At 39.5% G+C, this 13,608-nt stretch overlaps 1 protein-coding gene across 1 annotated transcript; it reads left to right on the forward strand.

The window, feature by feature from the left end:
• The first annotated feature begins 1,418 nt into the window (after positions 1 to 1,418).
• On the forward strand, positions 1,419 to 12,767 carry LOC110464755. Its single transcript, XM_021520123.1, has 3 exons — positions 1,419 to 1,824; positions 6,211 to 6,586; positions 8,390 to 12,767. Exons 1-3 carry the CDS (start codon positions 1,612 to 1,614, stop codon positions 11,434 to 11,436), a joined length of 3,636 nt encoding a protein of 1,211 aa, XP_021375798.1. The 5' UTR covers positions 1,419 to 1,611; the 3' UTR covers positions 11,437 to 12,767.
• Positions 12,768 to 13,608: the final 841 nt, after the last annotated feature.

Raw genomic sequence — 13,608 nt, forward strand, 5'->3', positions numbered from 1 at the left:
GAACAGTGTGTATGTAATTACATGGAAGTAGTATCCTGTACAGGACATACACAACTATGAACAGTGTGTATGTAATTACATGGAAGTAGTATCCTGTACAGGACATACACAACTATGAACAGTGTGTATGTAATTACATGGAAGTAGTATCCTGTACAGGACATACACAACTATGAACAGTGTGTATGTAATTACATGGAAGTATTATCCTGTACATGACATAAACAACTATGAACAGTGTGTATGTAATTACATGGAAGTATTTTCCTGTACATGACATAAACAACTATGAACAGTGTGTATGTAATTACATGGAAGTATTATCCTGTACATGACATAACCAACTATGAACAGTGTATATGTAATTACATTGAAGTATTATCCTGTACAGGACATACACAACAATGAACAGTGTATATGTTAATACATGGAAGTATTATCCTGTACATGACATAAACAACTATGAACAGTGTATATTTAATTACACTTTTCGATTCAAATACTTTTATAAAAATGAGTATAGGCATGATGTATGGCATAATGCGATTGCATTATTCTATATATAAAGTTATAAATTAGCGGACGTGCCCTAAAAGGACATATCTTTAAATAAGTTACATAATCATTTCGGTAACTTGACCGTGTTGTAAGGCTTTATTAAAATGGACAATATACAGTAAAACACACTATATAATCACCTGAGGTATACCGATAGGGGGATAATCATTATCCTGTACATAAGGAGACGAACCTATGCCACACGTTCATAACTTGAAATCAGTTAATCATTAAACAATATACTAAATTTGGAATCCTGACCGTACTAGTAGACTTAATTACAGGTATTTACCGAGATTAACTAGTTCTTTTCTATTATGTATTGCTAGCAACTGCACCAGTTTAAATGGAGACGGTCTGTTCCAGTAAATCAGTTTTTATTTATTTATAAATATAAAGTTGTGAAAGTAATTACTTTTGTGTTTCGTATGAACACTGCTAGATACGTGACGACGTCACGTGACCGATGTCTGCCACTCGTCACCAGGTGACCTGTAACACGCCCATTAATGTCCTTCCCCCTGCCGTGGTTATGCTCCCTAAATAGCGTTTCTGTGTCGCAGCGCCTCACTAACACTTTATCCAGAAATACGACGTAATTTGGTTATTTATTCTAAAGTATTATCAGCTTTGTTAATTAAGGCGTATATCGTTTATGTCGTCCAAAGAAATCTTTCTCATCATATGTATAATATTCATTCGTACTGAGAGTATTAATGACACCATTATTCGTTACTTTTTATTTCATTTGTCAGTTTTATAATTATTTATGACGAAAATGGATTTTAAGACAAAGGTAAAGCTAACAACACTTTGATCATTATCACCAAAAAGCGAAAAAAGAGAGTCATGTACTAGAAATGAGGTATTTACCTACAGAGAACCACAGGAAACGCTAAACCGGTTTGTGGAGGATAGTCATTAACTGATCGACCATCAGTAGTTACTGGTTTTTGCGCTAGATTTTAATTGTCGCGTCATGTTTGTTAATTATGTAAAATGGTGTAAGGTGATGTCAGTATCAGCCGAGACAACCCCTTCCCTCAACCTTACATGATGTTGGTTAACAGATTCACAACAATGGACGTACACGCATTTCTATTCGTGTCTCTGGTGCTTCAGACCATGTTCCATCTATCGTCTGGACGAGGGAAAATGGTGGAACCGCCGATGCGTTCTAGTCTCTGGAGGCACAAGGAATGGTACGGCAAACCAATGGTTGCCACGAATACTGACGACGGAGGACTAAATTGTGGGGGATACTGGGTACGTCACGTTTAGCTACATGTATACCAAGATACAAATTACAAGAAATTTCATTTAAAGTCGTATATATGAAAACAGAAACATTTTTACATATACGACTATAAATAAAATGTATATGCACTTCTATTTCTTTACACCATATTGCATTATACGGTGGATTTATCGTTCCGTTTGTTTGCGTTTTTCCTCTGTTCTGTTTTGTTTTATTAGATTCATCGTTCCGTTTGTTTTGATGTTTCCTCCGTTCTGTTGGCTTACACAATTTATGTTTGATTTATCATTCCGTTTGTTTTTATGTTTTCTCCATTCCTTTAGTTCAACATCATTTTATATTAGATTTTATCGTTCCAGTTGTTTGGGTGTTTTCTCCTTTCCGTTTACTTTACACCACTATACGTTTAATTTATCGTTCCGTTCGCTTTGAAGATTCCATCGTTCATTTTGTTAGTTTTTGCTATCGTTTTTTAGTGCCAGTTTGTTGCGGTATTATTCTTACTTAACTTTATATGTTGTTATAAATCACAACAACAGAAACTTGACATCAATTAAAAACTATGCTATGTTGATAATTCATCTTAGTTTCTTTCTGATTAATATTTACTCTCTTTCTGGAAGTCTTAGTTCTAAAGGGAAGATCACGTTATTCACTTCGTCATTGTATTGCGTTGATGGAATGGTTTCTGAATGTGATATGACTGTTCTCAGAGACAATGCAAAAATTACCACCTTTTGATTGCTTTTCCTATACATTAAATGTCGTTATTCTCAACGTGATTTCAATATTTTATTTGAAATACCGCATTTATGTTATATTATGTTTTTCTGCATTTTTCAATGAGACAACATTAGTGTACTTAGTTAGTGGAACTTAGAAGGTGGACGATGTGTCCTCTCTGTAGAACTGAGGAGGTGGACGATGTGTCCTCTCTGCAGAACTGAGGAGGTGGACGATGTGGCCTCTCTATAGAACTGAGGAGGTGGACGATGTGTCCTCTCTGTAGAACTGAGGAGGTGGACGATGTGTCCTCTCTGTAGAACTGAGGAGGTGGACGATGTGTCCTCTCTGTAGAACTTAAGAGGCGGACGATGTGTCCTCTCTGTAGAACTGAGGAGGCGGACGATGTGTCCTCTCTGTAGAACTGAGGAGGCGGACGAAGTGTCCTCTTTGTAGAACGGAGGAGGTGGACGATGTGTCCTCTCTGTAGAACTGAGGAGGTGGACGATGTGTCCTCTCTGTAGAACTGAGGAGGTTGACGATGTGGCCTCTCTGTAGAACTGAGGAGGCGGACGATGTGTCCTCTCTGTAGAACTGAGGAGGTGGACGATGTGTCCTCTCTCTAGAACTGAGGAGGTGGACGATGTGTCTTCTCTGTAGAACTGAGGAGGGGGACGATGTGTCCTCTCTGTAGAACTGGGGAGGTGGACGATGTGTCCTCTCTGTATAACTGAGGAGGTGGACGATGTGACCTCTCTGTAGAACTGAGGAGGTGGAAGTTGTGGCCTCTCTGTAGAACTGAGGAGGTGGTCGATGTGTCCTCTCTGTAGAACTGAGGGGGTGGACGATGTGTCCTCTCTGTAGAAGAGGACTTTTTACTCTCTATTGTGTCCTCTCTGTAGAACTGAGGAGGCGGACGATGTGTCCTCTTTGTAGAACTGAGGAGGTGGACGATGTGGTCTCTCTGTAGAACTGAGGAGGTGGACGATGTGGTCTCTCTGTAGAACTGAGGAGGTGGACGGTGTGTCCTCTCTGTAGAACTGAGGTGGTGGACGATGTGTCCTCTCTGTAGAACTGGGGAGGTGGACGATGTGTCCTCTCTGTAAAACTGAGGAGGTGGACGATGTGGCCTCTCTGTATAACTGAGGAGGTGGACGATGTGACCTCTCTGTAGAACTGAGGAGGTGGAAGTTGTGGCCTCTCTGTAGAACTGAGGAGGCGGACGAAGTGTCCTCTTTGTAGAACGGAGGAGGTGGACGATGTGTCCTCTCTGTAGAAGAGGACTTTTTACTCTCTATTGTGTCCTCTCTGTAGAACTGAGGAGGCGGACGAAGTGTCCTCTTTGTAGAACGGAGGAGGTGGACGATGTGTCCTCTCTGTAGAACGGAGGAGGCGGACGATGTGTCCTCTCTGTAGAACTGGGGAGGTGGACGATGTGTCCTCTCTGTAAAACTGAGGAGGTGGACGATGTGGCCTCTCTGTAGAACTGAGTAGGCGGACGATGTGTCCTCTCTGTAGAACTGATGAGGCGGACGAAGTGTCCTCTCTGTAGAACGGAGGAGGCGGACGCAGTGTCCTCTCTGTAGAACTGAGGAGGTTGACGATGTGTCCTCTCTGTAGAACTGAGGAGGCGGACGAAGTGTCCTCTTTGTAGAACGGAGGAGGTGGACGATGTGGCCTCTCTGTAGAACCGACGAGGTGGACGATGTGGCCTCTCTGTAGAACGGAGGAGGTGGACTATGTGTCCTCTCTGTAGAACTGAGGAGGCGGACGAAGTGTCCTCTTTGTAGAACGGAGGAGGTGGACGATGTGTCCTCTCGGTAGAACTGAGGAGGTGGACGATGTGTCCTCTCTCTAGAACTGAGGAGGTGGACGATGTGTCTTCTCTGTAGAACTGAGGAGGTGGACGAGGTGTCCTCTATGTAGAACTGAGGAGGTGGACGATGTGTCTTCTCTGTAGAACTGAGGAGGTTGACGATGAGGCCTCTCTGTAGAACTGAGGAGGCGGACGATGTGTCCTCTTTGTAGAACTGAGGAGGTGGACGATGTGTCCTCTCTGTAGAAGAGGACTTTTTACTCTCTATCTTCTGCTTTTGGAGAAACCGCAGTGAATATGCCGTGCCGACTGCAATAGAGACGATATATCATTTCTGTACTTCCTTCTAATACTTTTTATGGTGCTGCACCCGACCATATATAACCTTAGCTGTTAGGAAGACATCTAACCCTGTTATGGTGCTGCACCCGACCATATATAACCTTAGCTGTTAGGAAGACATCTAACCCTGTTATGGTGCTGCACCCGACCATATATAACCTTAGCTGTTAGGAAGACATCTAACCCTGTTATGGTGCTGCACCCGACCATATATAACCTTAGCTGTTAGGAAGACATCTAACCCTGTTATGGTGCTGCACCCGACCATATATAACCTTAGCTGTTAGGACGACATCTAACCCTGTTCATCAGCAATAGTGTATGGAATGTGAACAGTCTATCACAACGACTGTCTGCGTAGGGAAAAAACATCCACATGATTATGATTATCATAGAGCATATTTTATGTTAGTATTATAGTGGAGCTTGTTTGTTTAGATCTTACTTAAATGCATATATATACCTTCCTTGAAACAGTATGAAAATCAATCATAAAGTGTATCAACGATGACGCAACAGAAGGATTTCATGACCACAATACACTGATTTTATGAATGTAACGTATTTTGTACATGTACCATATTTTTACACTGCATTTCCGCAACTCTCTTCTAACTTCCCCTGTAATTTATTCACGTCACTATCCCTAAGCTATAGCTGATAATGTTGGTTACGATGAAAGTTAACAGATTTATATAAGTGTATTAACACTTGCTTCTGTCTCCAATTCATTTATGTATAATCATATTTGTATTATGTATTACATATGTTATGTGAATAAAACAAAGTTTAAACTAAACTAACCCTGTTCAGAATGAAACAAAATTATGTAAGTGATACTAATTAAAATATAGCGCAGCTTCAAACAATCGTAAAATCGACTTTACCTCAAACGAAACGGAAATAGTAAAATATAGACTTTACTCCAAACGAAACGGAAATAGTAAAATATAGACTTTACTCCAAACGAAACGGAAATAGTAAAATAAAGACTACTGGAAAACATATAATTCATCAGGAAATATAGATATGGTTGTGTTTATCAAATATCGTTGGACATCCTACAAGGTTTTTAATTACTTACAAATATCAAAATTTTGAGTATTTGTTTAACCAAATATGTTTTTAGAAAATGCGCTAAAATCTGAGTAAAACTACTTCATTAGTATGCATTGTAAATGGTCTCGGGAACGAAAACAAAAGAATAGACTGGATACCGGGAATTTTCGCTGCACTTTAATTTTCGCCTTTTTCGCCCTACTTAATTAGGGAGAGTTTATCATTACAAACTTTAGTGAATAAATGATATACATAAAATGTAAATGTAAAGGGCGAAATTAGAACAGGACGAACACTTTCCGGTATACAGAATGTGTTCGGGAGGATACAGCGTCGTCTGTCTCCACTAACGTCTACTTAATCCTTCTCGTCAATATAGTAGAAAAATAAAAGATGTTCTCAATGCCTAAAATGCACAAGCGTTTTGTGTTAAAAGAGACTTGTTTTTTGACAGAAACTGCACGAGGTTAACCATCACAGATGTGGTATATGCGGCGATGCTTTCGACAACAAAAACAGACCTAACGAAGCAGGCGGAAGGTTTGCCCAAGGATATATCTCTCGTACTTATTACCATGACAAAAGCAAACTGATCAATGTAACCGTTGATATCAAAGCGAATATTGGTGGTTATTTTGAATTTAGACTTTGTCCAAATAATGATGTAAGGAAAACAATAACCCAGGAATGTCTGGATAAGAACCACCTGGTGATCAGTGGCCATGGTTACAGATTGTACGTGGAGAGGGATACTGTGTATGATCTCCAGCTAAAGATCCCCGAGGATCTCACCTGTACTCAGTGTGTTCTTCAGTGGAAGTGGAAGGGATGTAAGTATACTTGTTTGATATATCAAATATCGTAAGTTAAAGCATACTTAACATGTGGAAGGGATGTAAGTATATTTGTTTGATATATCAAATATCGGCAGTTAAAGCAGACTTAACATGTGGAAGGGATGTAAGTATATTTGTTTGATATATCAAATATCGTAAGTTAAAGCATACTTAACATGTGGAAGGGATGTAAGTATACTTGTTTGATATATAACAAATATCGGCAGTTAAAGCATAATTAACATGTGAAAGGGATGTAAGTATAATTGTTTGATATATCAAATATCGTAAGTTAAAGCATACTTAACATGGATAATGTAAGGTTTTAAGTTAAATATGTACATTCTTCTTAGTTAACTTACTGGCCAATATGGATATTGCAAATGTAGAAGTTCATTCATCAATACATTTTTAAATTCCTGTTTAACGTTTTAATCCCCATTTATAGAAGATAACATACCACGCTAGCAGCTGTCTCTATTAATAACATCACAGAATCATTGTAAAGCTGGGACTGTGTTATCATGTCTGCATAAATAGCAAAACGATGTGCATTCAACCGAAGTAAACAATAATGATCATAGTAAAATAAATATGAAATATTGTAACTCATTCTCTGGTCGACAACAGTATGCTAAATATAAAATAATTTCTACCTCATTCTCAGGTCGACAACAGTATAATAAATATTAGATAATGTCTCCATCATTCTCTGGTCGGCAACAGTAGAAAAATATAAAATAATGTCTCCAGCATTCTCAGGTCGACAACAGTATAAAAAAATATAAAATAATGTCTATCTCATGCTCTGGTCAACAACAGCATAATTAATATAACATAATGTCTCCATCATTCGCAGGTCGACAACAATAAAATAAATATTAAATAATTCCCTGGCATTTACTTACTGAAACCTTTTCCCCAGAGCAGATTATTGTAAGCAATAAATATGTTTGATATTTGACATGTTTCTGTTGAAGTCCGTTTTCGGTGGAGGAAAAAACACCATTTTAGTTTTTTAAATTAATTTATTTCCACGCAAGCAAAGTCTTTTTTTGCCATTGTTAAAGTATGTTGTTTCTGCATGACGTACATATTTAACATGTTTTTTTTGGTACAGTAAAGATTTGTTTTGTATTCATCATGATAAAAAATCATAGCACGCGAATTATTACTATACATTTGTTTCGCGTTATGACATGTACATGAGTACACTCTCTGTACAACTGTACCGAACACTAGATTCCTGTACTTTCATTTCCGATCCTCTTGATTTAGAACATAATATGGTTGAGCATATATGCTTTGCAAAGGTCAGTATTACTGCTGTTTTCGGTAAATTTGACAGCTTAATATAGGATGTGTTTTAAAGGAATGACAATAAGGGCATAGACGGCCTAACCGTGTCGGTAGGAAATGTAGGTAGCTAACGTCTAAGCCCTTAATGTGCCCTAACCCTTATAACCCTGCCGACTGGCTGATCCCCTGTCACAGCAGTCGTCTGCTTCCATGACCGGTCAGAATGTTAAAGCCTGCAGTGTAATATTGTTAGAGCGATCGGACTACCAAGGCATGGCATACGGGAGTGTTTAAACAGGCAGATGTAGGACCTATTCCTTTTCATATGTAGATGATTTTAAAAGCAAATACAGCGTTATAGGGTTGCTCTAAAAAGTCGGTACACCGTCGACATAAACCCCACAAGCAAATAGAAAACCTATTGAAAATGTAATGTTGTATTTGTTGGTTGGTATGGTTACTAGAACAGTTTTTGTGATATTGCCTCCTATGTTTTAGCCCACTACTGGGGGATGTGTGATGACGGATACGGGGGGATAGGATGTGGTGACCAGGAGGAGTACTACAATTGTGCTGATATAGCCATTCTCTCATCGAATGACACCCAGGATATCACCCAGAAAAGTGATATAACTTCCTTTCCCGAAGCAAATGCCGCTGGAGTTAAAGTATGGAAGCATGACCCTGACCCGGTTCGTGAGGTGACGACACAATCCTCCTGGGGATCGGACAATGGCGGACCTTCCACTCCATCGTGGTTACAGGACATGCTCCTAGTCGCAAGCGAAATGGGAAAGCCAGAACGAGAAAGAAAAGAAAATAAACCAAAATCGTCCAGCACTAAATCAGTGCTGGTGTCGGGGGCTATACCTGTGTTGAATCTGCCAAATATTACTGCTACATCTATTCCTATTCACAATATAACAAGTCTACACGGAAACAGTTCCTACTCCAATGTAACGTACGAGATCGAAAAGAATACTGATCATCAAACAAATGTAACGAATGTTGGTGAATCCCGTAATGTCAGTGAAGCAATGGGCGACACCATGATCTTTGATGTTGGTCGTAATGATACATGGAATGATAGAGAGCTACAAGGTCGTGGTGAACACAACATAACCATCCAATGGGAGGGTAAGGACACGAGTAGTAATGTTATTCAAAAGCCCGATGCCAGGACAACGAGTGAGTTTACACGTACACCTTTAGTTAAAGGTATTCCAATATCAGACGTGTTTCTACAGTCTGATTACAATACTCCCACTGGAAACGAACTGCCCTGGGTGAGTCCTGCTGTAACCAGCGGTACTACATTGACTCGTGGTGACGTGGGTGTACCAGGCGATAACGAGATAAGGAACACATACTGGGCCGTGTCAAACATTCCCGGGAACAATAACCTAAAACAGAATCAAGTTGATTTACACAATTATCCTAAAGATCAGAATATTGTCTCCGATGGGCCGAATAAAAATATAGCAAATATAGATAATCAGATTCATGTCACTTCCCTGCCGACAAAGGGAGGAAAAGCAACAACAGGAACATTGTTCAATCTTTACTCAACAACATTAGGTGTGGTAGGAAGTACCCAGCCGCCTGTAGAGATAACCACAACTGAAGGTCCACAACAATCATCGGGGTTCCGGGAGCGGATCGGGGCTCCAGGGATACCTATTTTTGCAAAGGACTTTATGGATATAATGGGACGTGGAACTATTTCGCCGTCTCCGCCCTCATCCACAGTAAATTTACATACAACAAACGATAGTGACGTAGCATCTTTTACCGGAAATGAACCTGTTGTCATGGTAACCACTGATGCCACAACTAGAGATTTTCTTTCTTCACAGCGTGCCACCCTGAAATCTTCTATCGACGAGTATGCAATTAATACTGAAAACATGACCCACATTTTGAAGGATATTACAACGCCCATTACTTTGACGTCACAATATATCACTTCGACTACACCCCCGAATCTCCCTTCAACCGACAGTGTAGTTCTGTATGACGTACATAGAAGCACTACATCAATGCCGATGAACGATTATAGAAATACTACACTTGGTTCATTAAACAGAACTCTCTCAAACTTCACAGTTTCAGGAAACGACTCCACGTTTGAACAACCTACAACACCATCAACAGTCGGACATATGACTGAGTTGACCACCAGACCGGTAAATATAACAACCATCCCAACGTCTACACCTACGGAGCAGACAGCAGAACTGTCAAATTATACAGAAACTCCTCAGATGGCAAGTGTAGCTGAAGTGCAGCTTCAACGGCCTCTACATGTCCCCACCTCGGGTATGGGTATTGAAACAACATTAAAAGGAATCATTTCTGATCTTGAGATGAGCACCTTGAATCCTGTCAACAGGAATCCGTTTGATGTACTTTCGACTACTGCCTTCAGCGATGGATTTAACGCAAAGGAAACCAGACTAAATGGAAATAATATTAGACACGAGAACAACCAGGATCTATTAATACAAAACGTGACAGATATTCTAAGAGACAGCACGGGGACCGACAACCTCCAAAGTATTTTAGAAGGACTCATGATCGAGACAAGTACTGAAAGTGCTCCGGCGTTTAATCCCGCCAAAAAACCAGCCGACATCCATACTTTTTCTAACACACATACGAACAAAGCTAATGTTCGCGCATCGATCATGCAAACATTTAGACCGAATAATAAAGCAGAGATATTCATCAAGTCCACCAACTTTTCTGCTCAGAATAGATCTGCATATCGCCCTCATACTTTTACTGGCCCGCCAAACTTTAAAACTACTCCTACCACAACAGAGGGCTTAATTAGTTCAAATCTGACTACAAAGATACATTCAACTGTAGTGCCTTATACCAGGAACGATTTTGTCAGAAATACTGGAATTCAAGTTCAACAGAACTCTAAAACATCCGGTGCATTCGACGTGACCGCTAATCCTGGTGTGCAAGAAAAGCCGGATATGGTGCAAGCGCATGGCAGCTTTTCCTTTGAAAACAGTCAACAAGGGAACCAACGGACAAACCCTGAGCGAAATTTTCAAAATAATGAGCAGATGTCGTTCTCTGGCCAAGATATAATCGATGCTGGGAGAACAATAGGGATCCCGTTGAGCCAGATTAGGCCAGGGAATGGGGGTATCCTTTCCGACGGCAGGCAGATTATATCCGGCCTAGATTTCGTCGACACTGACCTACAGTATGAAACCGGAAATAGAACCATAGCTATGTCACTGGTGGACAATTCGGTGGGATCGCCTTCCGGACCAGGGTCCATGACGTCATCTGGACATGCAGAGATGATATCAGGACAAAGATTGATATCGGAGCAGGCACCAGTGGCGATGAGGCAGGTATCACACCAAACACCTAAGGACAAAGTAGGTGGCAATTCATTCATGATGCATCCACCCCCTCCCAATAAACAGCTCAGCATGCAGTCAGGAACAGTCATTGAGGACATCATGAGAAACTTAAGACCAGGACAAAATTCACGGATTAATCAGAGACAGCAAGGTTAGGATAATTACCAAAACAATTATTTCAATTTTCCTTACGAAAGTTCATTTTTTGATCATTTGTATCTCTGTAAAGCTTTACATCAGCCGTCATATTTCATTTCCCGACATTTTGCTTATAAATAATTAAAGCAGGAGCATGTGTTATGTGGTTACAGTGTGTTGGAACTGTACGTCGTTTACAAGGAGACAGCATGTTAGCGTCTATGGCTATGACAAACTAGCCCGATGGCTTAGACTATAATCATCATCATTATCTACGAGTTGGTATCTTTAGTTACAATAAGAATATAGCAGACACCGTAGAGAGACGGTCGAACACAACAACACAAATACAAACTGATATATTGGAACGTATCTGTTTGTAAATCCTATCATTTGAACCAAGATAAACTGTTTATAGGGTTTATGGTTTCTTTACCATTGTTTTGGTATCATAAGGTTTCCTTCAATCAAACAATCACTTTTCTGATGCAAGACATCTCCTCTGTCTTTGGAATATTTTAGAAAAAGTAGGTGATAGAGTTAAAGAAAAAAAGATGACGTATCACACATGATTAAATGACCAAATGATTAATTTCACTAGGTGTGAATAGTTCCGCTATATTTTACTGCATCGATTTTATTAATTATTTACTAAAGTTTGATCAATAACATGCCGTTCAATCTCTATATCAAGGATGAAAAGGGGTAACTTGTGGGTAAACGAAAGATTCAGCTTATTATTTCTTTGTGTGAATATCGTATGTATAAGGATTGAACGTCATTTTTCAATGTTCATGTCGGTATGAACACAACTGATCTGAGTTCATGTCGATACGAACACAACTGATCAGAGTTCATGTCGATACGAACACAACTGATCTGAGTTCATGTCGGTATGAACACAACTGATCTGAGTTCATGTCGGTATGAACACAACTGATCTGAGTTCATGTCGGTATGAACATTGAAAATGGTATGCAATACAATTATTATTGATCTGAACATAAGCATTTCCGTAAATGTTCGGTAATATAGTGGTGTGTATGTCGCCAATACAGACAAGATTCCTGGAACAGTTTAACAACACCAAACTGTTTGCTTCTAACGGTTGTCTGACGTTATTCGCGGAGGGAGGAGAAGCTTCAAAATGACGCTGACAAGTTGCGTTCCTCGCCCAATGAACGGAATATCTTCTGATAATGTTGATAGATATCTTTGTCTGAATTAATACAAGAGTTAAAAAGTCATACAGCTGGCTTTGTACATTAGGTATAATAACATGAATATTACTGGTTGTCACTTTTATATATCAACAAGAAGATACTTAAACCTGAATTAAGATTAAAATAATAAAGGATTTTTGTCCTATTTGTTTTCCTTTTATTCGTATCTATATGATACCTCTTCTCAAAATGCCAATAGTTGGCTAAAACTACAAAATCAGTGCACGAGCGAAGTTCATATTTGTATACATGCAAGGACATTATATTGGCTAAATTGTCGGGAAAAAAAGGAAAAAGAACAAGATCTCAAAATCTTTAAAACTAGGGCAAACTATATATTCAAAGGAATTATTTCCATGGAGACCCCTTGAAAAAGTACAAGGATAACACAAGATCAGACGTTCCGAAAGGGTAAGCGTCTTCTGCTTCATCGCGATCCAATTGTAATGTTGTTGTGTAAGTGACGTCATGCTATTGGTGTACTGCGGACCGGTTGATAGAACAATGTTATATAAACGTGTGGACTGTTACGAGTCATTTAGTTTTTGTGAATATGTGTAGTAATCATACCTATAAGAGTCATTATGATATTAAGATCTTTTTACGAGATATAGATAAACTTATATTAAGTTAAAGTATAAGATTAATATTTGTCCACCTTTCACAAGTGTGTCTCCCGTGTTTGCCGGGAAATATCAACTTGTCACCCCCTTAGGGGGAAATAGCCTCGTGCCGATTAGCACGTGTTCAATTGTGACGTCATTAAAATGTATCACCTGTAATTGTGACGTCATCAAAAGTGAATGACGATATTCATACCCAACATGTAATTTTGTTTACAAACATGGCAGACTTCTGTCGGTGGAGTTGTGACTGAAATAATAGGATGGGAGAAAATGAATCATCCCCTACCTTATAGTCTCGGGTTAGACAACCAAAACATCACCTCTCGAGTTGGAGATTTCTC

The sequence above is a fragment of the Mizuhopecten yessoensis genome, unplaced genomic scaffold (genome assembly GCF_002113885.1).
Source record: "Mizuhopecten yessoensis strain PY_sf001 unplaced genomic scaffold, ASM211388v2 scaffold11031, whole genome shotgun sequence".
Lineage (NCBI taxonomy): Eukaryota > Metazoa > Mollusca > Bivalvia > Pectinida > Pectinidae > Mizuhopecten > Mizuhopecten yessoensis.

Excerpts from the sequence above, each read along its gene's own strand:
- LOC110464755 (XM_021520123.1), top strand. The coding sequence starts at position 1,612 with ATGATGTTGGTTAACAGATTCACAACAATGGACGTACACGCATTTCTA. Across the intron at positions 1,825-6,210 it reads TAAATTGTGGGGGATACTGG|AAACTGCACGAGGTTAACCA; the intron begins GTACGTCACGTT and ends GTTTTTTGACAG. Across the intron at positions 6,587-8,389 it reads TCAGTGGAAGTGGAAGGGAT|CCCACTACTGGGGGATGTGT; the intron begins GTAAGTATACTT and ends CCTATGTTTTAG.